Source organism: Capsicum annuum, chromosome 1 (genome assembly GCF_002878395.1).
Source record: "Capsicum annuum cultivar UCD-10X-F1 chromosome 1, UCD10Xv1.1, whole genome shotgun sequence".
NCBI classification, from domain to species: Eukaryota; Viridiplantae; Streptophyta; class Magnoliopsida; order Solanales; family Solanaceae; genus Capsicum; species Capsicum annuum.
Window position 1 is genome coordinate 253743656 of NC_061111.1, and position 25750 is coordinate 253769405.

Sequence of the window (25750 nt, forward strand, 5' to 3'; positions counted from 1 at the left end):
TATATATATATATATATATATATATATATATATATATTGTTTCAGTTTCATGTTTTCTACATTCTTTGTGTTAATTTATTATGTGCCACCTTTTGGTGTTCGTGATTTAAATAAGTCAATTTTCGATCGTAATTTTTGCATATATCTTTTTAAATAATTTGAATTATCAATCACTGTAACTCATATAGTATTTTTTACATAGTTTCTAGATATATAAATTTTGGTTCAGTTTCATGTTTTCGTCCATTGTCTCAATATATGTGACACCTTTCGGAGACTCAAACAAGTCGATCTGTGATCGTAGTTTTTTCATATTTCTTTTAAATATTTTGAATTGTCAATCAGTGTAACTTATAGTAATTTTTACGTAGTTTCCAAATATATAAATTTTGTTTCAATTTCATGTCCAATCCGTAGCCATAATTAAACTCTTTGGTTCTCGAAATCCAACTATGCCACGTAAATTGGGACAGAGAGCGTATTTTGATTTTTTATAATTTTTTTAAATGTTTTTATACTTTATTATTTTTTTTCTGTAATTTGATTTGATCAGTTGAGCTGAAGAAACAGATATCATGTTCCCTTCAATTATCAAATAAAACTGAAAATCATGTTGCCTTTAAGGTACATTTTCATTTTCCAAATTTCTGTTTATATTTTTGAATTTTTCTCAATTTTTTAAAAATATTAATTATGTTTTTTTTTTTTTCAGGTTAAAACTACGAATCCGAAAAAATATTGTGTTCGTCCGAATACAGGCATTGTTTCGCCTCGATCCACGTGTGATGTCGTCGGTATTTACATTTTCTTCTTTTTCTCTGATATTAATATGATGAAAAAATATATCTTATATTGTTGGCTAAAGTCCACGTAATTTGATTCTCGAAAAGCGAAACGTGTAACGAGCAAAAGTGAATGGAAGGTGTGTCACTTTTTTTTAGAAACTAGTTGTTGTTTTACATGTTATGTATGTGACACCATTACCTTATTAGTTCGTCGGAAAAATAAACACTTTTTAATATTTGAAAAAAGCGTAATGGAAACAACCCCTCTGCGTACACCTACCTTCCCTAGACCTCATGTGGGGGATCATACTTGGTATGACGACGTTGTTGTTGTGACATGTTTATATAGCTATAGACATATCATACATTTAATGTGACGCTATTTTCTTATTAGTTCGTTTAACAAAAAGATGATATAGTTTTATATTTGAAAATAATTTTAAATTTTGATCCTTAATGGTATATTTTATAGTCGGAGAAATCTCACGCCGGCCTGTTTAAGACTACAAGTTTCAAAAGTCTGTGAATAGTCAACTACAGCGTCTAAATTGGAACCTAGGGAGTAGTTGATCTTGTATAATTTTTGTTAAAATCTTTGTCAGTCCTATGTTGCTCGAACTCTTAAAAAATGTCAACGGGTGTGCCAAATTCGCCAAATCCAGTGTATTTTTGGAGAATCCGACACAGGTGCGGTGTCGATAGTGAAGAGTCCACACAACTTAGGTTCAGTCAGATAATGACGAATAGATTAAGATGGAGGTAGTATTTGACTATTTGGAATAATCTCGTGATCGATCAAAATATAGTAAGTAGAAAGATAGGTGAAGGAGCAAGAAAACGAAGTCATTTTATGGTCTTTTGAACAGACGCTAGGTGATTTCTTTTCATTTGCCCAAGCCTTCGTGAACACGAGTTACGTGGTACCTATGCTAGTGCGAGGTAGCAAGTATTTGGAATAATCTCGTGCTTGGTCTAAATATAGTAAGTAGAAAGATAGGTGAAAGAGCAAGAAAAGGAAGTCATTTTATGGTCTTTTGAATAGGCGCTAGGTGATTTCTTTCCGTTTGCCCAATCCTCGGTGAACAAGAGTTACATGGTACCTATGCTAGTGAGAGGTAGCAAGTATTTGGAATAATCTCGTGCTCGGTCTAAATATAGTAAGTATAAAGATAGGTGAAAGTGCAAGAAAAGGAAGTCATTTTATGGTCTTTTGAGCAGACGCTAGGAGATTTCTTTCCGTTTGCCCAAGCCTCGGTGAACAAGAGTTACGTGGTACCTATGCTAGTGCGAGGTAGCAAGTATTTGGAATCATCTCGTGCTCGGTCTGAATATAGTAAGTAGAAAGATAGGTGAAAGAGCAAGAAAACGAAGTCATCTTATGGTCTTTTGAACATACGCTAGGTGATTTCTTTCCGTTTTCCCAAGCCTTGGTGAACAAGAGTTACGTGGTACCTGTGCTAGTGTGAGGTAGCAAGTATTTGGAATAATCTCGTGCTCGGTCTAAATATAGTAAGTAGAAAGATAGGTGAAAGAGCAAGAAAAGGAAGTCATTTTATGTTCTTTCGATCAGACACTAGGTGATTTCTTTCCGTTTGCCCAAGTCTCGGTGAACAAGCCCAGTAACTATGCTAGTCGGAAGTAGCAACTATCCGGGTGCATGCAGCTAGCCCGAACACCAAGTTAGCTGGAGTGATGTATATGAATCCATGCCATCCATGTCGCTCCATTTAAGCTCATCGATCAGTGCATCTTAAATGTTAACTTCAACTTATACTTCATCGAATTGAGATATTTTAAGTGTTCATCGTGTTTGGTGTCTGTTCGACATCTCATGACTTATCGATGTCATACTTTCGTTTTTCTTGGTTGGTAGTTGATATTGGTTTACAAATTTTTTGTTAGTAACGATGCAAGCACAGAAGGAGGCTCCAGCTGACATGCAATGCAAGGACAAGTTTCTACTTCAGAGCGTCGTTGCAAGTGCTGTTACCAGTCCGAAAGACATCACCCAAGAAATGGTAATCATACAAACGAGTGAATCCTTTTCTTCGTTTTTTAATGCTGAATCTGTCGAGATAAGAATAATTAAAGGTTCAATACATAAACACGTCCTTTAACTCGGCCTCGGATCACATCTATGACGTTCAACTTTGGATGTGCACTGCTAGGCACTTAAACTTGTATAAAGTTGACACGTGTGTCCTATGTGGACAATTCTTGTCCTACATGGCCGTCCACGTGTATTATGCTACATAGGACGTGTGTGTCTACTTGTTCAACTTTATACAAGTTTAAGTACCTACTTGTGCACACCCTAAGTTGGAGGTCATAAATGTGATTTGAGGACGAGTTAAAGGGCATGTTTATGTATTTTACCTTGAAAAAATGGATCATGTTTTAGTTGTCATTGTTATTACACAACCATTTAAGCGTACTGAAGTTTGTTAATCTCTTTGTAGTTCAATAAGGAGCCTGGACGCGTTGTGGAAGAGTGCAAATTGAGAGTGGTTTATCTTCCTCCGCCACAACCACCATCTCCAGTGGCCGAAGGATCAGAAGAAGGTTCTTCACCGAGACAGTCCTCGACAGAGAACGATACTCAAAATGGTTCCGAGGTTGTTTACTGAATCACTTAACTCTTATCCTTCAACGATTTCTCGTATGTTTTATCTTAATCTTAGATAAAACTTGATTATTCATGCATATCGTTGTTACATGCAGCTCATGAGAACATTCCTTGAAACTCCTGACAAATCTTCAGAGGTGAAATTTCTACTACAGTTTCATATCGTTCCACATATTTACGTCCCATTTAAGTCAATCAGCGTGTATCTTAGCGTACGTATATCCTACTAAAGTCGATAATAGATGTGTGTATCGTAGTTTTATGTGTATGAATGTCAAGGTTTCCATATGCACACGTACTACATATTATTGTGAATAATGAGGCATCTTTCTATGTGTCTTAAGTTATAAGTCTGATCCCCATAGCTTACTTTCTGTTATAATCCGAGTGCTGCGTTATACATTAGTAGATATAAAATGTCACTATGCCGTGATGGTCCTATTGTTGGAGCCGTATTGGAATCGCTGTTGTCAGCGAACATATGATGATTGATCATAGCGAATGTTGAGATTTGTTACGCTAAAAATCATGTTGATTAGTTCGGAGCCTTTATCACTGGTACGAGTAGTGTCCCAGAGAAGTTCTTTTGAAAATACCATTGTAGCTAATCAACTTGGATCGCAATGAGCTACAGCTACTCACTGCTGGTTTGTTATGGTCACGTTTAATGATTTTTCTCCGAGTGGTTAGTAATCGCTTGCCATAGAGAAACGCTAGAATATTTGGCTTTCCGTCCACAAGATCATCCTTCTTATCCTGGTGTTTCACCTATTTTGAAAGATTTCCGGTTTCTTTCTTTTCGTGTTGATTGTTGCTGCAGATTTTAGTTTGATATCTAGCTGATCATAGTAAGGGAAAACATCACTCTCTTCGTGTTTAGTTCTCCGTTCCTCTTAGCACGCGTGAGGGAAATCGTCTTGACAAACTAATTCACATAAACTGTATCATATGCTGATTGGGTTTTAGTAGCGATCTGAAGAAACACCTAGGAACTTTTTTGCACAATCGGTGTCTTATTTCTGTTATTTCATCTTGTTTCGTGTTTCATTACGCCTTTGTTTACTGTCTTTTTGTCCTGAGCCGGGGGTCTATCGGAAATCGCCTCTCTACCCCTTCGGAGGTAGTGGTATGGACTGCGTACATTTTACCCTCTCTAGACCCCACTATGTGGGAATACACTGGGTATGTTGTTGTTGTTGTTGTTGTATGGCTAATGTAGACGTGTTATTTCAGGCAAAGTCGGCTATTTACAGATTGACGGAGGAGAAAGCTGGTGCTCTACATCAGAGCAACAGACTTCGTCAAGAATTGGTAAGGCTAACATTACTTCTTTGATTGATTGATAGATATTCGCGTCTCCTAGAACTCCAATACTTGTCAAAAGACCAAGAGATTTGGTATATCTACGAGCAGCCATTGTTTTGGTTTCCTACTCACCTTGAATAGTTACGAACAAAACAACTACTATGCCTCGGTACCAAGCAAGTTCTGATATTCTGTATCGTGAGGATTCATCATAAATTGACTAGTTTTACACTGGTTGTCTAAGTTGCTCGGACTCTTAAAAAATGTATACGGAAGCGTGTCAGATACTCCAAAGATAGTGTATTTTCGAAGGATCCGACACGGGTGTGGCAACATTTTTGGAGAGTTCGAGCAACTTAGCTGGGTGTCAACCTGCTGCAACTCACTCCTATATCCGGACTTGGGACCGGGAACGTGTGCAAGCTCACACGAACAGAGTTGTCAGCTGAACTAGCATAAAAAGAGAAATCTGCTGTCAGCCTATGTTACTCAAGACTCTCCAAAAACGTTTTCTCCCTCATGTTGGATCCTCCAAAACTGTACTACTTTTGGAGAATCCAACACGCACCAGTCGACATTTTTGAAGAGTCCGAGCGACATAGTTCTTAGTTACGATGGCTAACTTCTGAAACACACTTACCCTCCCCAGACCCCACTAAGTGGGAATACACTGGGTATGTTATTGTTGTTGTCAACCTACTGCAACTCCTCCAATATCCGAACTTGGGACCGGGAACGTGTGCAAGCCCACACAAACATAGTTGTCAGCTGAACTAGTGTAAAAAGACAAATCTGCTCTATAAGTTTTGCATTATGAGTGGTTACATCTGTCAGCCTATGTTACTCAAGACTCTCCAGAAATGTTGTCGTCCTCATGTCGGATCCTCCAAAACAGTACTACTTTTGGAGAATCCAACACGCACCAGTCGACATTTTTGAAGAGTCCGATCAACATAGTTCTTAGTTACGATGGCTAACTTCTATATTGTGACAGTCAGCTGAACTTGCACACACAAACAAAACAATTACTATGCCTCTATACCAAACAAGTTCTGATATTCTGTATCGCGAGGATTAATTCACCATAAATCGACTAGTTTTACGCTGGCTGTCGACCTACTGCAACTCCTCCAATATCCGAACATGGGACCCTGAACGTGTGCAAGCTAACACAAACATAGTTGTCAGCTGAACTATCATAAAAAGACAAATCTGCTCTATAAATTTCGCATTATGAGTGGTTACTGTCAGCTTAGGTTACTCAAGACTCTCCAAAAACGTTTTAGCCGTCATGTCGGATCCTTCGAAACTATACTACTTTTGGAGAATCCAACACGCACCAGTCGACATTCTTGAAGAGTCCGAGCAACATAGTTCTTAGTTTGCATTAGGGGAAGGAAGTATATTAATACAAGTGGTGCTTTCGTTGTTATTTATTACAGATTTTGCACATCCTTTCTCCGTGCAACACAACGCATACACTTAAATAATACTAGTTTTACGCTGGCTGTCAACCTACTGTAACTCCTCCAATATCCGAACATGGGACCCTGAACGTGTGCAAGCTAACACAAACATAGTTGTCAGCTGAACTAGCGTAAAAAGACGAATCTGCTCGATACATTATGCATTATGAGTGGTCATAGCTTTTAACCTATGTTACTCGGACTCTTCAAAAATGTTGCTGCACCAGCATCGGATCCCCCAAAAATATGCATTACGAGTGGTCATACCTTTTAACCTATGTTACTCGGACTCTTCAAAAATGCTGCCGCAAGGCCCTCACCAGTGTCAGACCCTCCAAGACGGTACTACTTTTGGAGAATCCAACACGCACCAGTCCACATTTTTGAAGAGTCCTCCGAGCAACATAGTTCTTAGTTACCACGGTCTAACTTCTGAAACACTATTATGCAGGAACTTCTGAGGCGCGATATCAGCAAAAGTCGCAGCAGTGGTGGTGTTTCCTTCACGTTTGTCATCGTCGTCGGCTTGATTGGTGTAGCTTTGGGCTACTATCTCAAAAGTACATGAACAATCAATCAAAGATATTCAACTAAACTAGTTGTTTCTCAACCTCATAGAAGCATAGAAGAGAAAAAAGAGGCTAGCCAAGTGACAAACAATAGTGATTGTCTTAGTTTTAGTTGCACTCTTTAGTAACCAAAGGATTATGGATGATAATTCTAGCTTGAATTTTTTTATTTTTTTTAAAATATAACTTTATGTATCTATTAGACTAGATAAAGTAGTTTGATTTTGAGTTTTGGTATACAGAGTTATCTAGTACCCAGTGGCGGAGCCAGGATTTTCATTGAGGGGTGTTTAGAAGTAAACATACGGACTAGTCGAAGGGGGTTCAACATCTACTATATATACATAAAAATATTTTTGATCATGTACAAATAGTATAATTTTTCGTCGAAGAGGGTTCGGATGAACCCCCTGATTACAAGGTGGATCCATCACTGGTAGTACCTATATCGATGGAAAAATTCAACCAACAAAACCGACGAAGGGGTATATTTGCTTGAGTATTTTTTGTGGGTCGAGTCGGAGGAATTAGATTAGGGTGTGATTTATTTTTTAAAAATGGATAATTTCACGTTAATTTAGGGTTCTTTTGTTGAAGGAAGGGTACATGTGAAAAGTTTCTTTAACGACGACGGTAAACATGACCTCAAAGTATGACATCGAGGGTAAATTTGGCTCCAAAGTATGACGAAGGGCATATTAGCCAATTTATCAAAGTAGAAGGGTAAATTTGGCCTCAAAGTATGACAACGAGGGTAAATTTGACCTCAAAATATGACGAAGGGTATATTTAGCCAATTTTTCAAAATAGAAGAGTAAATTTAATCCTTTTCCCTTGATTGAATAGTCGAGATGATAGATAATAATGGAAGCTCTTTGGTATGAGAGATAAAAGAGAATAATTTCACGTTGAGATACACGATTATTTTATTTTGCGTTTGGTTAAGAGTATTATTTAGTTTCGAGATGATTTATCTCACCATTTACGTTATAATGAAGAGATAACTTACCACATGTAATATTATTTTATTCCGGGATTGTGTATCCTAATTCATGAAATAACTTTGTTTATCCTGTCGCATAACAACAACAAAGAAGAAGGTTTTTCATCAACGATAAATCTCAATATTAATAAATATATCGAAGGAAAATGAAAATATATATATATATATTTTCGATTAATAACCGTGGTGCTTGGGCTTGTTAAATAATTAATTTTATGGATAATTGGTAAGTGTGAATATAGTTCCACTTTCAGTATTATTATGCATGCAGATACAATGTATCTCGCTATATAGAATATTATATACATATGGATACACTTAATATACAATTTGAATACAATATATTTCAAATTACTATACATACAAATACAATATATTATACTCTATTTTGAAATCATGATGTCCTTACTTTTCGTAATTAACTAAAATCTTGCAATTGTGCTCTTTATGATTTTTTTTTTTTCTAAAAATAATCCAATTTCAAATTAAAAAAGATTGTTGACTTTTATCCTTTGATTTCTTGAAGCCCACGTCCCTTCATATCTCTAAGCAACCACACAAACTTTTCCCAATATATAAAATACTTAGTTTCGTTTTAAGTTTCGTTACAAAATATTCTAAATTATCAGTTAATTTGATCTGTTATTATAGGTTATAAAATTATTTATATAAAAGTTAAAAAAAAAAATTAAGTAATATGCAATAGCAAATAAATATACCCGTGTAGAGTAGTTTATTCACTAATAATGCATAAAACTTAAATTCTATATAAAATACTCAGTTCCGTTTTATTTTACTTGACTCCATGGCACATAAATATATTTTTTTGAAATAAATTTAATAATAATATTTTAAAACTTTAAATTTGATTATTAAAGAATTATTAAAACTCTATTGAAATGTGAAAATAGAAAATCAAATTAAAATATTGAACTCTATCTGTTCCTTATTAGTTAATCGTCTAACTAAAAATAATTATTTATATTATTTGTTCATTATATTAAATCAAGAAAATATTAATTAATTTTTTTCATATTATCTTTATAATTACATTTTTCTGAAGACGTTCATATTTATTTGTAAAGTTCTAAAATCATTTTTTAAGAGGTGATTTATTATTATTTTTTTTTATGATTTTTTAAATATGAGTGCAAAATGAAAAATAACCAAATAATATAAGAGGGAAGGAATAAATTTCAAAAAGTAAGTAAAATGAATAGGAGGAATATTACATAGGATACTTAAAATAATAAAAATAAAAAAAGAATTTGGATAATGATAAAAAATTAGGCTACATACATTATTTATAGTCTTATTGAAAGAGCCCAAAAAGCAAAGTGTTTTTCTTTCAATCATTCAATTCAATCAACCTACTCCAATCTTCCTAATCTTTTTTTTTTTCCCTTTCTTGTTCAATTATTCAACAGAAAAAAAAGGTATATTCTTTAATTCCCTTTTAATTATTTTAATATATTTTTCTCAAATTTATTTTTTGTATAGGTGTAGCATAGAACTAATTTGGATTTTGAGGTTAAACTTGATGGATTTAGTTCAAGATTCTTGCTTTATCAACTTGGTTTTTTTTTTTTAAAGTTTGTTTGTTTGATTATTTGATATTTTTTTTTCAATTTTATTTTTTTGTATAGTGTGGCATAGAACTAATTTGGATTTTGAGGTTATACTTGATTGATTGAGTTCAATATTCTTGCTTTATCAACTTGTGTTTTTTTTTTTTTTTTAATAAGTTTGTTTGTTTGATTGTGTAGTTTTCTTTATTTTTTTGTAGAAATTTTGCTTTGTACTTAAATTTTTGTATGGAAATGATTTGGAATTGAAGTTTAATTGATTGATTGAGTTATAAAGATTCTTCCTTTATTAATTTGGGTGCTCTTTTTTACTTTTATTTTAGTTTGTTTCATTGTTTTTACTGTGTTATTTGCTTTCTTGGATTGTTTTTTTAATTGTTTTAATTGTTTTGCCAAATTCTTAGGATCTGTTAATCTTTAGAGTTAATGGTAAGAAACACATCTAAAGTATTCATTTTTTCGAGTTTCATATCTCTTAATTATCATGGGTGCGAGTTTTTTATCTGAACTACTGCCAACTATTTATCCAAACACGCCTCAACTGGACATTGTTCCCTTTTCCTACCTGAAATATTGCAATCGTTCAGGTAGGAAATAAGAATAATTAATAGTTGAGGTTTGTTTTGATATATAATTGTCGATCAGTAGGAAACTCACACATCTGATAGTTCAGATATATCAGTTTAACATAAAGATTCATGTTTTGTTTTGAAGAAGTAGAGTTAAGAACTTAGAGAGGAGGTTGGGGAAGGACACAGATTAGGATAGAAGGTTAGTAGGTAGTAGTGTGATGTCTCGATATTTGTCCGTAATAGTTGTCGTAGTATTGCTTCTGTAGTTTCTTGTCCTTCGATTTCTGTTACCATATGTTGTTTCTGGTACTTCGATTATCATATTATTTTGTTGTAGTAACTATTCAGAATGCTAAGCAGAGTTAGAACTTAGAGAGGAAGTTGGGGAAGGACACAATTTAGGATAGTAGATTAGTAGGTAGTAGCGTGATGTCTCGATATCTATCCATACTAGTAGTCGTAGTATTGCTTCTGTAGTTTGTTGTCCTTTGATTTCTGTTACCATATGTTATTTCTGGTAATTCGATTGTCGTATTATTTTGCTGTAGAGTTAGAACTTAGAGATGAGGTTGGGGAAGGACACAAATTAGGATAGAAAATTAGTAGGTAGTAGTGTGATATCTCGATATTTGTCCATACTAGTAGTCGTAGTATTGCTTCTGTAGTTTGTTGTTCTTCGATTTCTGTTACCGTATGTTGTTTCTGGTACTTCGATTATCGTATTATTTTGCTGTAGTTACTGTTCAGAATGCTTTAGGTTGTTTTACCTTGATCTGGGGGTATATTGGAAACAACCTCCCTACCTCTGAGTTAGGGGTAAGGTCTGTGTACACTTTACCCTCCTCGGATCCCATTTTGTGCGACGACACTACGTATGTCGTTGTCGTTGCTACGGAATTACAACTTGATGGTCTTATTAGCTAAATCTATTAATCTTTAATTGTTGTTTTGCAAGGAAATATGGGTTCGTAGTATTTTGTTCTTTTTCGTTGTTGAAGAAATTGACTTTGTTTCGCAATGGATATGTCCATTTTAACATAAAGATTTTTGCTTTTTTGATGGTTGAATTCAGGCAGATATATATATGGCGAAGAGTTCATTCAAGCAAGAACATGATCTTGGTTTGTATTGAACTTTTGTTTTATGAATTTTGCATAATGCTTTTTTTTTTTTAATTCGTTACGTTCTGATTAGGGTCGTCGTTGATTTTTGACTCTGTTGTTTCGGATGCTGTGCAGAGAAGAGACGTGCTGAAGCTTCTAGGATTAGGGAAAAATACCCAGATAGGATTCCGGTGAGAATTAAGTTTTCATTGAATATAAGTATTTAAAATTTTGTTTTTTTGGTTGTCGCTTGGTTCGGTGTGAATTTATTTACACGTAAGCGGTTTAACGGTCAAAATCATCTTAACTAGTTGCCCGATAGTAACAATGAAGCATGTTTTTTATGCTTGGTTGTGTTATAATGACGTTTGAGTAATTGGCACGGTTAAATTATACTATCTTCTAATGTGTGGAATGCAATGTTATCTTGAGAGGCAAGCTTGGAAGTGACGTTGCCGTCATTTTAAGAATCTCATACTTTTCTCCCCTTTCATTCGACTTTTGTTGCCACTTTGAAGCAAGTTGATCCTAGAAGACTAACTGTTTTTCTCACTTCGATCAATCGGTTCATTTGTGATTATGTTGTGAAATACTTCATCGTTAAACATAAAGATTGATATTAACCAAAGGAATGACCAACTAAGAAACTACTATTTGGCTTTGGATCTTAATGAGGTTTGTTCAAACAAGTCGTGAATCAGTGAGATGCTATCTATATTTTTAGGTTCTGAAAAAAGATAACGTTCTCTTTTCTTCATAAGTTTTTAAAAAAAGAAGATATTATTATCTTTCGGAAAACCTCAAAATATCTTTTTATTTCATCACGTCACCTTCCTTCATTGGATTTGTCAATTTATTGAGAAGAAACTGTAATCAAATCTCCTTATGTTTGTTTCACTTGTGTGCTCGTTTTCCTGCTTTTGTACAATGGCAATCTAGTGGAGTCTTTAATGCGATATTTATTCCGATATTGTCATGGAAAATTATCGGTAAAGTATTTATGAGTACTTTCGTCTCGTGTACGTATTCAATTGGATATCTTTACGTGCACTTGATTGGAGATAGCTATACGTGCTTCAATCAATCCATGTAAATGTTCAACTATCATTTTGGGCTTTTAGTGATAAGAAAGTGGACCTCGGGTTTAACTCAAACCCTAAAGGTATCTCTTGAGGTGATCTATGTTGCTTGGACTCTTCGAAAATGTCGTCGGGTGCATGTCGGATCCTTCAAAAGTAGTGCATTTTTGGAGGATCTGACACGGGTGCGACAACATTTTTGGAGAGTCCAAGCAACTTTGGAGGTGATGGTGATGATTACCCAACACGATATGAAGAGTCCTTCCCCTCCGTAAATAGGTTGCGGGAACTCAACACCCTTGCACGCCTAGTCTGCCGACTGGAGCGAAATCGAACTTTAAGATTGTGACATAATGCAGAAATCTAAGTAGTAAAGCAAGTCTCCAATATTCTCTCCGGCTTCTGTTGACTCTGTCTATATGACGTGCAGGTAATAGTTGAAAAGTCCGAAAGGAGTGATATTCCCAACATCGACAAGAAAAAGTGAGCACTCATCGACTTTCCATTATATCTATCTAAATGTTACGTTGTGCTGTAAATGTTTCTTCTTGTTGCTTTTGTTAGTTTACGTGCCCTTTTTCTTATATATATTGGTGTTGTTTGTCATGAGCCGGGGGTCTATCGGAAACAACCTCTCTACTTCATCTGAGGTAGTGGTATGGACTGCGTGCACTTTACCCTCCCCAGACCCCACTTTGTGGAATACACTGGGTATGTTGTTGTTGTTGTATTAGCAAAATGACCATAAACGCGGTCTCACCTTCTCCTGATTGACGAAATCGCAGGTACCTTGTCCCGGCTGACTTGACAGTTGGACAGTTTGTGTATGTCATTCGCAAACGAATTAAATTGAGCGCAGAAAAGGCGATTTTCATATTCGTCGACAATGTTCTACCACCAACAGGTGAGCGCTAATCACTAATGTACTTCTTTTGCCTTTTGAGGTTTTGACAAAGCAATTGAGAACCATCTTCTTTTGACATGCATTTCACTCGAAACAATCGAGAACCATCTTGTTTCGACGAGTATTTCAAGTGTAATAATGAGTTTTCGCTCACTAATCTTCAACTTTTCAACTTTTCGCGTACTCTTTTCCTCAACTTTGAAAGTGCGTAACTTGGGTTGCGTTTTGCAGGTGCAATTATGTCTTCAATCTACGACGAGAAGAAGGATGAAGATGGGTTCCTTTATGTTACCTACAGTGGAGAAAACACATTTGGGGACCTTAACTTTGTGTAACTATCATGGAAGGTGACATTGGATCATTTGCACTGTTATTTTCGCCGTCCATCGACAATCAACACTGATGTGTTCTGCTAATATTTCACTTGCTGCTTCCATCTTCTATAGTTTTTTAGTAGTAAAAAGTTGTGTATAGTTCATATCTATGTATAGTTCCAAGAAAACAAAATGCTAAAATCTTCTGGCAAGTGATCTTAATAAACAGTTGAATTCAATCTCATTTGACAATGGTGCTATTATTCTGGATTAGTATCCTTAGTTATAATAGACCCTTGTGGTTTGGACCTTTCTGGACGCTACGTATAGCAGAAGCTTAGTGCATCGAACTGCCTTTTACAACTTACATGTATATACTGCATTTGGTTCGACTCCCAAGAGTCTTAGGTTTGTTCATTGTGTGTAAGGTCCCGTTGAGACTGAGAACGCCAAAGGAACGCTCTCGCCTTGTGTGTAAAGTCACGTAGTGGGGTTTGAGGAGGGTAAAGTGCATGCAGTTTGTACTGCTATCTTTGAAGAAGTAGAGAGGCTATTGTTGATATACCCCCGGCTCAGAACAAAAGGACAGTAAACAAACTGGTAATAAAACATGAAACAAGATGAAAAATAACAGGAATAAGACACCCACATAGTAGTATTATAAACTATCTAACCGAAAGCACACACCTCACCCAAACCCTCCGAAAAAGAAACTCCAACCTATGTGCATAGACCTATGAGTACTAGCATGGCTACACCAAAGTAATCCTATCTACTAGTCACGACTTACTCGCACGAACTAGCCCTCTAACCTAATTCGCGTTCTCTGTACCTTCCTATATAGGGTTATGTTTTCAGTAAGCTGTAACTGCTTCATGTCATCCCCAATCACCTTCCTACAGTATTTCTTCGGCCTACCTCTACCCTGGATGAAACCACCCACAGCTAACCTCTCACACCTACGAACTGGGGTATCAGTGCCCCTCGTCATCACATGCCCAAACCATCTCAATCTCAATTCCCGCATCTTGTCTTCCACCGAAGCCACTCCAACTGTCTCCCAAATAGTATCATTCCTAACCCTATCTCTCTTAGTAAGTCCACACATACCAAGGAAATATTCTCATTTTTGTTACCTTCAACTTTTAGATGTGAGAGTTCTTGACTGGCTAACACTCCGCTCCGTATAGCATAGTCGGATGGACTACCACTCTATAGAATTTGTCTTTTAAGCTTTGGAGGCACCTTTTCATCACACAAAACGCCAAAGGAAGCCTCTATTTCATTCAACCCGCACCAATACGATGAGTGACATCCTCGTCAATCTTTTAATTTCCCTTAATGATAGGCCCAAGATACTTAAAACTATTTCTCTTACTAATAACCTGGGAATCTATCTTCACTACCACCTTGTCCTCGTGCATCAAATAACTGAAACTTGCATTCCAAGTACTCCGTTGGTTCTGTTCAACCTGAACCCTTTACAGCTTATTTGGATTGTGGTTTGCCATGGTTTCATAATGTATGGTATAGTATGGTATGGTATGATACTGTATAGTATAGTACAATACAATGTTTGGATGGACTATATCGTTCATGGTTGTTTAATAACAGTTTTATTGTTTGATTTGATGGTATGGTACTGTATCGTAATGGATAAATTTACTAAAATGTCCTTAATAATTATAAATTTTAAATGTATCAATACTTATTAATAAAATAATTTTTTTTTTATAAATTTATTACAAATCATACCTTGTAAATATATTAAGTTATTTGTTTCTTCACCATATTTTTTTTTCTTGAGGTTGTTATTGTTAGTTTTAGTTGTTCCTGTTATTTTCTTTTACGGGTACGCAGAATCTGTATATGCAGAACAACAACTTCAACTAGAGTTCAAGTATAAGCAAGAACACAATGAAGTATATCAAATATTCCAAGAGGTGTATTTTATTTTTCAGAACATAGATGAAACAGAAATGAAAAAGGCCAAGTCGTCCGAATTCATGGACTTTTCTTAAGGAAATAATTCCCCTCACTGTACCCGAGGTTGCGGAATTTTCCTCCCAGGATAAAATGGTCAAACAAACCAACCGTAGCGGTACCTCAAACAATTGGAATATCGCCGAACTCACTTAACGGATTGACTGATCACACAGAGTATTTGTAAAGACAGGAAGAGAGTTTATTGCAGAATTTTTTTTTATCTCGAAACCTGTAAATGAAAGCATGTTTATATAGCCTGTGAGATGGCTCTTCAAAAAGGTGGCATTGGTTCACTTAAATGGTGTGATGTTTCTGGAAATTCATGTCTGTTTACCCAAAGAACGTGTCCTTCTCCAAACAGATTAATGGAGGATTATCTGTATGCATGTATAAATGGAGGATTACTGGTGCGTTTTCCTTTTGGCATTCGGATTAAATTTACGTGAAATAAACTTTGTCCAAAAAGATAGATCTCATCGATCGATCCGAATCCGAATCCAAATTCGAGCCAAGCGAGCGATGATGACGGCGCGAGGCATTTCTTATTTCTTGTCTCACTTAGCATGTGGAGTAAGTGCTTTTTATTAAAAACACTTCATAGTTCTCTTCTCCCACCAATGTGGAAGAATTAGTGAACTTTTCAATTTTGAGAGTACACCTTCTAAATTGGTGTCTCCTTTCTTCCACCATTTTTCTCTCAATTTTCCATTCACACCTTTTTCATACATATTGAACCCAACAATCTCCCACATGAATGGGGAATGGCTATTTTTCGTAAAATTTTTACGGACAAGTATGTGATCATCGAGCAAATACTGATTGCATCTGGATAAGTGGGTTTTCCTTTGAACTTTTCGTAGTGAACATGCATCGGATGCACTCGGTCAATCGGTAGATTTGATATCTTTGAACTGTTGAGCTTTAATGTACACCTAGACAACATATGTTACACAACCAGCCTTTTACTGTTTTATGGTTCTCACGGTTTTGTTCTTTTCAGCCATGAACATATCCCGGTTTCATGAGAGCTTAGAGAATAGGCCTTTACTAACATTCTCCTTGAAGCGGCTTCCACTTTGCTCTCACATAGGTGATTTCTAAACGTTCAATCCTATAGATTAAACTATTTGGTCAAATCTGTCATATTTAGATAATCATTAAAAGATTTTTCACTTTAAGTCTTATCCTTGATTACTATACATTAACTACATCATGAGAATGGGTTGGGTAATTGACAATGTTGAACCTGTCAGACACAACTTTGTTTGAGCTCCTTGAACCTAGCTCTTTGGATCTCTAGTCTGCTAGGTAGAGTTACCGCCATGCTGACTTGTCCTAGGCCTTAATCCCATTCCCTTGGATGTCCTTTCCACTCCTTCTCTAGATAGGCCTTTTATAAGTGGATCCGACACATTATCCTTTGACTTTACATAGTCAACAGTGATAATTCCACTAGAGAGAAGTTCTCGAACGGTATTATGTCTCCGTCGTATGTGATGAGATTTACCGTTGTACATCATGCTCTCTGCCCTACCTATTGCCGCTTGGCTATCACAGTGTATACATACTGGTGCCACTGGCTTGGGCCAATAAGGAATATCTTCTAAGAAATTTCGGAGCTATTCTTCTTCTTCACCGACTTTATCCAATGCGAGAAATTTAGATTCCATTGTAGAGCCTCCAATACAAGTCTGTTTGGATGATTTTCAAGAGACTGTTCCTCCACCGATAGTAAATACATATCCACTTGTGGATTTTACTTCGTTCGATCTGGTGATCCAATTTGCATCACTATATCCTTCAAGTACCGCAGGATATTTATTATAATGCAAAGCATAATCTTGAGTGTATTTAAGATACCCCAAAACTCTTTTCATTGCCATCCAGTGAGTTTTTGTTGGGATTACTCGTGTATCGACTCAATTTACTGATAGTGCATGCTATGTCTGGTCGTGTACAGTTCATTATATACATTCAACATCCCAATACTCTTGCGTACTCCAATTGCGAGTCGCTTTCACCTTCATTCTTTTAAAGTGCAAAGCTCGCATCCAATGGAGTCTTGGCAATACCGAATTTCATATACTTGAACTTGTCAAGTACCTTTTCGATATAATGAGACTGTGACAATGCCAACCCTTGTAGAGTTCGATGGATTCTTATACCTAAGATTACATCTAAAACTCCGAGGTCTTTCATATCAAACTTGCTCTCGAGCATTCGTTTTGTTGCAGTTATGTCAGAAATATCTCTACTGATGATCAACATATCATCCACATATAAACATACAATGACTTGGTGATTTGGAGTGTCTTTAATATAAACACATTTATCACATTCATTTATTTTGAATCCGTTTGCCAACATGGTTTGGTCAAACTTCGCATGCCATTGTTTTGGTGCTTGCTGTAGTCCATATAATGACTTGATAAGTTTACACACCTTGTTTTCCTTTCTTGGAACATAAAACCATCAAGGTGTTCCATGTATATTTCTTCCTCCAATTCTCTATTTAGGAAAGCGGTTTTCACATCCATTTGATGGATTTGAAGATCATATACCGCCGCTAAGGCAATTAACATTTGAATCGATGTTATCCTTGTTACTGGAGAGTATGTATCAAAGTAATCAAGGCTTTCTTTTTGTTTGAATCCCTTTACTACAAGTCTTGCCTTGTATTTGCCGATAGTGTCATCCGTTTCATCTTCCTTTTGAAAATCCATTTAGAACCTAAAGGTTTATTTCCGGGAGGAAGATCAACCAATTCCCATGTATGGTTGCTTAAGATTGAATTAATCTCACTATCGACTGCCTCTTTCCAAAAGGATGATTCCGAAGATGTCATCGCTTCCCTAAATGTTTGAGACTCATTTTCTAAGAGAAATGTTACAAAATTCGATCCAAATTAAGTAGACGTTCTTTGACGTATACTACGTCTTGAATTTTCTTCATTATGTACATTCTCACTTGGTTCATCTCGAGGTCATTTAGATCCTCCACTAGACTGTTCATGTCTAATTTTATACGGGTAAATGTTTTCAAAAAATTCAACATTGTCTGATTCAATTACCGTATTTTCATTAATATCCGGATGTTCGAATTTATGTACCAAAAATTGACATGCTTTACTACTTTTAGCATATCCTATGAACACGCAGTCCACTGTTTTAGGTCCTATCTTAACCCTTTTAGGCATAGGAATTTGGACCTTTGCTAGACACCCCCATACTTTGAAATATTTCAAGTTGGGTTTCCTTCCTTTCCATTTTTCATAAGGAATTGATTGTGTCTTACTATGGGGAACTCTGTTGAGTATACGATTGGCTGTAAGGATAGCCTTTCCCCATAAGTTTTGCGTTAAACTAGAACTTATAAGCAAGACATTCATCATTTCCTTCAAAGTTTGGTTTTTACTTTCCGCAATTCCGTTAGATTGAGGTGAATACGGAGCCGTAGTTTGATGGACGATTTCATTCTCTACACATATTTCGGCGAAGAGAGATTCATATTCTCTGCTTCTATCACTTATCATTTCTATCTTTTTATCTAACTGATTTTCAACTTCAGTTTTATATTGCCTAAACGCATCTATTGCTTTATCCTTACTATTTAGCAAATAGACATAACAATATCTAGTGCAATCGTCAATAAAAGTTATGAGATACTTTTTCCCACCACGTGATGGTGTCGACTTCATATCACAAATGACAGTGTATACTAAGTCTAAAGGATTGGAATTCCTTTCAATGGACTTATAAGGATGCTTTGTATACTTTGATTCTACACACGTTTGACACTTTGATTTATTGCACTCAAAGTTTGGCAAAACTTCTAAGTTAATCAATTTTCGTAACGTTTCATAATTAACATGTCCTAAACGTTCATTCCATAAATCATAAGACTCAAGAAAATAAGAAGAATTTAAACTTTTATTTATTTCAACAGTCATTACATTCATCTTATAAAGGCCCTCGATGAGATAGTCTTTTCCTACATACATTTCTCCTTTGTTAATTACAATTTTTTCAGAAATGGTTACATATTTGAATCCGTTCTTATCTAGAAGTGAAACAGAAATTAAGTTTCTACGTAATTCTGGAATATACAAGACATTGTTAGGTGTCAAGACCTTGCCCGAAGTCATTTTCAAGCACACTTTCCCTGTTCCTTCCACCTTAGCAGTAACGGAGTTAGCCATGTAGATCATTTCTTCTACTTGAGCTGGAGCAAATGATGAAAACAACTCTTTGTTGGCACATACATGGCGGGTGGCACCAGAATCCATCCACCATTCACGCGGATCCCCCACTAAGTTGCATTCTGAGAACATAACACACAAATCATCGCATTCTTTGTTGGATTCAATCATATTTGCTTGATACTTTTTCTTACCTTTCTTCGGGGCATGACAATCCATGGACTTGTGGCCAATCTTGCCACAATTGAAGCATTTTCCCTTGAATTTCTTCTTGGGTTGATTGCTTCCTTGTTCAGCTTTCTTTCTTTTCTTAGAATTGTTTTGATCATCTTCTACAATATGTGCTCCATTAATTGTAGAGTTCCTTTTTGACCTTATGTCGGCAGCTTTATTGTCCTCTTCAATACGCAGTCGGACAATAAAATCTTCGACAGTCATCTCTTTGCGTTTATGCTTCAAGTAGTTTTTGAAGTCTTTCCACAAAGGTGGTAGCTTCTCAACTATCGCTGCTACTTGAAATGCATCATTCACAATCAAACCTACAAAACAGTTTATATGAGTATTAAGAACTTTTTAAATTTGTTCAACTAAGGTATTTTCAAAGATATACCTTCTGCTAGGAGATCATGTATGATGACTTGCAACTCCTGCACTTGAGAGACGTCCAATTTGCTATCTATCATTTTAAAGTCCAGGAACCGTGCAACAAGGAATTTCTTAATTCCCGCATCCTCTGTTTTATATTTTCGTTCAAGTGCCCCTCATAATTCCTTCGATGTTTTAGTTCCACTGTAGACATTGTAGAGGTCGTCTTGGAGACCACTCAGAATATAATTCCTGCAAAGGAAGTCTGAATATTTCCAAGCTTCTAAAATTACGAAACGCTCTTTGTCCGAGATTCCTTCGGGCATCTCAGGAGCGTCTTCGCTAGTGAACCATTGCAGACACAAAGTGGTGAGGTAAAAGAACATCTTTTGCTGCCATCATTTAAAGTCAATGCCCGCAAATTTTTCGGGCTTCTCCGCTGGTGCCATTGTAGGCGGAGCATTTGTGCGACTTGATGTGGCAATATTAGTTGCCCCCACAAACGTTGCCGCATCTTGCATTTGACTATCACTTGTCATTTTTTCTGTCACCACAAGACAAAAAGTACTTAGTATTTTCAGAATACTACTTATAAAGTTAAGTAACTTTAAACTTTTCTTCTTGTTTCTAGATGACAATGAAGTTCTTATGACTTCCAATTGTCAACCGAATGATCTTTAACTTGTGATGAAGTTTTTATGACTTCAAATCACTAGTTAAGTTCAGGCAGAGTAGAAAGTTAAAACTTTAATCTCCAAAAAACAAGCTATACAGATTCTGAAAATTATTTCCTTAAGATCCTTCTACGGGTACGCAGAATCTGTATATGCAGAACAACAACTTCAACTAGAGTTCAAGTCTAAACAAGAACACAATGAAGTATATCAAATACCCTCAACACAAGATCAAAATGACCTTTTCAAGTGGTGTATTTTATTTTTTCAGAACATAGATGAAACAGAAATGAATAAGGCCAAGTCGTCTGAATTCACGGACTTTCCTTACAGAAATAATTCCCCCCACTACACCCGAGGTTGCGAAATTTTTCTCCCAGGATAAAATGGCCAAACAAACCAACTGTAGCGGTACCTCAAACAATTGGAATATCGTCGAACTTACTTAACGGATTGACTGATCATACAGAGTATTTGTAAAAACAAGAAGAGAGTTTATTGCAGAAAAATTCTTTTTTATCTCAATTGGGAGAATTAGTGAACTTTTCAATTTTGGGAGTACACCTTCTAAATTGGTGTCTCCTTTCTTCCACCATTTTTCTTTCCATTTTCCATTCACACCTTTTTTCATACATATTGAACCCAACAATTCCCTGGTTTGCATATTCAATCACGTGCTGCCAGTGAATGATCTAGTAGAACTTTTAGTTGATATTGTTTCAGGAATTTGTTGAAGAATTACAAACTAAGAATGCATATCTACTATAAAAATGGAAACAAAAAATTGAATGCATCATCTCCCTTCCCTGAGAATTGATATGAATGGAATAATGCATTATGCATGAAGGGTGGATGAGTGGCGGACAGAGGCGGAGCCAGGATTTCAACTGAGGGGGTTCAATATTCAAAGAAAACTTAGTCGAATGGGGTTCAACACCTACTATAACCACATAAAAAATAATTTTAATCATGTATAAATAGTATATTTTCCTGTCGAGGGGGGTTCGGCCGACCCCCTAAAGGATGGTAGCTCCACCTCTGGTGGTGGAGCCAAGAATTTAGCAAAGGATGTGCAAATTTTTTTCCCAGTTATGTTAAGGGTGTGCAAAATTAATATTTACTCATAATAGCTAACATTTAACCTTTGTAGACCACGTAATTACTCGACGAAGGGTGTTCATCTGACATAATTTCATACTTGGTCAATTTCTTGACAAATAAATCATTCGACGGACAATAACACGAAAAGAAAACAATAAGCAGTTACGTTTAAAAAGACAAATCTATAAAAAGAGAACGAGAGTAGAAGAGGAGACTGAAGGCGAAAGAACGAAGAAGAACGCAGAGGAGAACCACGAGAGAACCCCACAGAGGAGAACGATGAGCAAAAAACATAAAAATATAATGTATTCAGAGTTGAAAGTAATATAGGGTAAAATAGGATTTATTAATATTAGGTAATGACATAATTGGAAAAAGAAGAAAACCATGGGATACCACCGCCAAATAAGTGGTTCTATAAATTGGGAGATTTCATGGTTACCAAACCATGAAAAGGAAACATACCATACCATAGCTTTTAAGAAACAATCAAAATAAACTACATCATTATCACCTCCCGAACTCATCAATCAAAACTACATCATTCGACACTTCTCCTTAAATACGTCGTGTCAAAACATTTATCAGCAAAACGAATCAATTTAAAAAACATGATACTGTCCATACACCAACACAACCATATTTCTTATTAAAGATAAAAGAACCGTCAAATGATGTGAGCAAGTTTTTACATATTTACAACATTGAATGGTAGCAACACAAGTGTATCCTCTATGTTACATTTAAACATCAAGTTGTTCATGATTTTTTTTGTTTTCTAGATACTATTTTATTTTCTTTCTCATTTTTATTATTTTTTCAAATTCATTTTACGTAGGTGGGCAAAAACGTCCTCTTGTCATTTATGATAAAAAACATTGTGGTAAGTCTATATTTTGTATTGTATTACGTAATTAAATGTTGTTGTTGGGCATGCGCCGGTATATCGCAACAATTAGTTAATTGCCTTCTTGAACATTATTCGTGTCCTGATATTGAGGCCAAATAGGCTAAACAGGCATGGTTACCATTTTGTTCTTCAATGGCGTACAAATTTGCTAAAGAAAATGGGATAGTTGACGTCGAACAAGAAAAATATTGCAACAAAATTGAAATTCTAAAAACAGTTTCAATAAAATTAGTGACTCAAAGTCAAATTTTAATAAGAGATCTTCAATATAGATATAAAACAAAAAAATAATCATTAGAGTTGTTTTTTTTATTTTTTTTTATTCTTATATACCACTTGTTGAAGTATTATTAATTCAAATAGTTATATTATTATTTATAAAAGTAAGAATTAGTTCCAACTAATAAGATGTTGATCATTTATTTGCAATACATTACTTCGGATGTTGTTGTCAAAGTTTTATTTATTAATATGAAGATTTGGGTTATTTAATTTAAAGTTCTAAAACATTTTTGATAAAACATTTATAGTTTTTCTTTCTTTCCATTTTTAGGTAAATATTGTATTTTATTTTTTTTACAATTTTTACTATAATTTTAAGTGAAATAAAAATCATAAAATTCACTTCAAAACTTTTTGGGTGTCAACATTTTTAGGATCTAAAGCAAACGCTTTAATAACCTCACTCTTGAGCCACATGTGTACACTTTAATAATCTCACTCTTGAGCCACATGTGTACGCTTTAATAACCTCACTCTTGAGCAATATGTTTGAAAAGGTTTACATTTACCTTTTTTCTATCAATGTTTATCCTGTATAAAACTAATGAATTTTGTATTCCTTTGCCAAATACTATTTATAATGTACCAAGAAACTCTATTTTGTATGAGATTCTATTTCCTCCTATTTCTTCCCTGAACCAACTTGTTATACGTTCTAATGTACATTTCTTATAGAAAAGGTGGTTTCCACCACCTATTACGTAAATACCAAAACATTCCTCTACTCCTATTTAATTACATATCATATCCCAATATATAATAATTTCATTATTTTATTATAATGATTTAAATATTTAATATATTTTATTAATTTATATTAATTAACTATAACTACATATTGGAAGCAAATTTTTTTTATTTATTTAATTGACTATCATGTTCAAACTAATTTGTTACCACAAATCACAATAACTAATAACTTAAAATATTTAGAAGACATATAGAAATTTTATTGATTCTCATTATTTTAGCAATGCCACATAAATTGAGATAAAAGAAAAAGTACTGCAAATCATAATAATTAACAACTTAAAATACTTAAAAGATATATAAAAATTTTAGTTGACTCTCAAAATTGTATCGAAGCCACATAAATTGGGACACAAGGAGTAAATATATTATTTGGTAATTACGTAAAAATTATTATAAATCACAATAATTAACAAGTTAAAATACTTTTTTAAAAATAAATAAAAGTTCTATTCAACTCTCAAAAATTTATCGGTGCAGCATAAATCATGACAAAATAAAAAATTATCTTAATTAATTGCAACTAAATATTTAAATTAAATCAATTTTATTATTTTAACTGACTTTTATATTGAAAATTAATCTTTTTATTTATTTATTTATTTTAGTAAATTTCAATTTTAAAATTATTTTTTTCTTCTTATATAGAAATACTAATATTTAAACTTAACTTTAAATTTTTAAAGAACAAAATTAATAAATTTAATTTAATAAAATAAATTTCTAATTAATATTTTCTTAGAATTTGTGTTGGGTCAATATGTATCAAGCTAAAAAGAAATAAAGAAAAATATATAGTAAAATTTTATTATTGTGAAAGATAAATATAATGCACTATCCAATAATGTTTAATAATATCATACTTTGCATATACAAATATAGCATCTCGTATTTAATTAATCTACTATTCCGGTGAATTATCGATGATTACTATTGGATATGATAAAATTATATTAATTTTTACTGTAATAACATAATCAATCGCTCTTAATTAATTATTACGAGTCATATAGGTATTAAGAAAATAAATAATATTTAATGAACAATAAAATAGACATAAAATGCAAAATTAACTCTTAATGTTTTAAACTAAATTTTCGCCTTTCGAATGATGATTTTACTATATCACTTCTTATTATAAGTTATTTATGTATTAGAAAAATAAGAATAAAAAAATGATATGTCAACATAAAATATTTGATTGACTATCAAAATTATATTACTACCACATAAATTGAGACAGGACAGAAGAAGATATAAAACAACATATATTATTTGAAAATGAAATAAAAAGTACTGTAAATAACAATAATTAACAAAAAAAATTTAAAAATTGACTGATTTCTGCTTCAGCTGCTTCAATCGTGATTTTAATGTACAATGATGTTTAAAGAGGGTAAAATGACATAATGAGATTTAAAGAGGATAAAATGTATGTAGTAAAGTGTGAGAAGAATAAAGCATAAGTAAATTTTATTACTATATTTTAAAGAAATTAAAGAAAAAAAGTATAAAGATTAATTGCAAAAGATTTTTACAAACTAATTTAAATATAAATAAAGTAAATTTAGGTACAAAAAACGTGTATCTATCATAAATTTGCTACCAAATACTTTGCATTTTCTTGACATTGGCAAATTTTCTATCAAATATGTGTAGCCATCTTTCTCAACTTTTTACAGCTCCTCAATATTAATTAACATTTCTCTGTTTTAAAAATAAAATAAAGAAAAGAAAATCTGAACTCTTCCTTCTCTATTAAAAAACAACACTCTTTTTCTGTGTTAAAAATAATAATTAAACAAAACAATAGCGAATCTAAATTGTGTATTCTCTTTATCGGGTAAGTTTACATGATTCTTAATCTTTGCGATATTGAAAATCAATAATCTGCTGGATATTTGATTTAAGCTATTTCATCAGATTTACGCCTATTCTTTCTTTATATTTCT

At 34.2% G+C, this 25750-nt stretch overlaps 2 protein-coding genes across 4 annotated transcripts in view; both read left to right on the forward strand.

Moving 5' to 3' along the window:
- The window catches only part of LOC107857402 (vesicle-associated protein 1-2-like), an 8330-nt gene extending 1406 nt beyond the window's left edge, over window positions 1-6924 (forward strand). Inside the window, exons 2-8 of the mRNA XM_016702283.2 lie at window positions 554-624; window positions 713-794; window positions 2688-2803; window positions 3245-3400; window positions 3507-3548; window positions 4645-4722; window positions 6634-6924. Coding sequence (XP_016557769.2) covers window positions 554-624; window positions 713-794; window positions 2688-2803; window positions 3245-3400; window positions 3507-3548; window positions 4645-4722; window positions 6634-6750 — 662 coding nt within the window. The 3' untranslated portion in view covers window positions 6751-6924. The remainder of the gene's footprint in view (window positions 1-553; window positions 625-712; window positions 795-2687; window positions 2804-3244; window positions 3401-3506; window positions 3549-4644; window positions 4723-6633) is intronic.
- Window positions 6925-9033: 2109 nt separating this feature from the next.
- Window positions 9034-13556, forward strand: LOC107851185 (autophagy-related protein 8f). 3 transcript variants are annotated; one of them, XM_016696119.2, is made up of 6 exons: window positions 9034-9190; window positions 10985-11033; window positions 11151-11206; window positions 12525-12577; window positions 12880-12998; window positions 13230-13556. In XM_016696119.2, the coding sequence occupies exons 2-6, from the start codon at window positions 10997-10999 to the stop codon at window positions 13331-13333; spliced, it is 369 nt and encodes a 122-aa protein (XP_016551605.1). In that variant the 5' UTR covers window positions 9034-9190; window positions 10985-10996; the 3' UTR covers window positions 13334-13556. The 3 variants fall into 3 exon arrangements, with proteins under 3 accessions (XP_016551605.1, XP_047258031.1, XP_016551612.1); XM_047402075.1 differs by lacking the exon at window positions 9034-9190 and adding an exon at window positions 9266-9284; XM_016696126.2 differs by lacking the exon at window positions 9034-9190 and adding an exon at window positions 9410-9429.
- Window positions 13557-25750: the final 12194 nt, after the last annotated feature.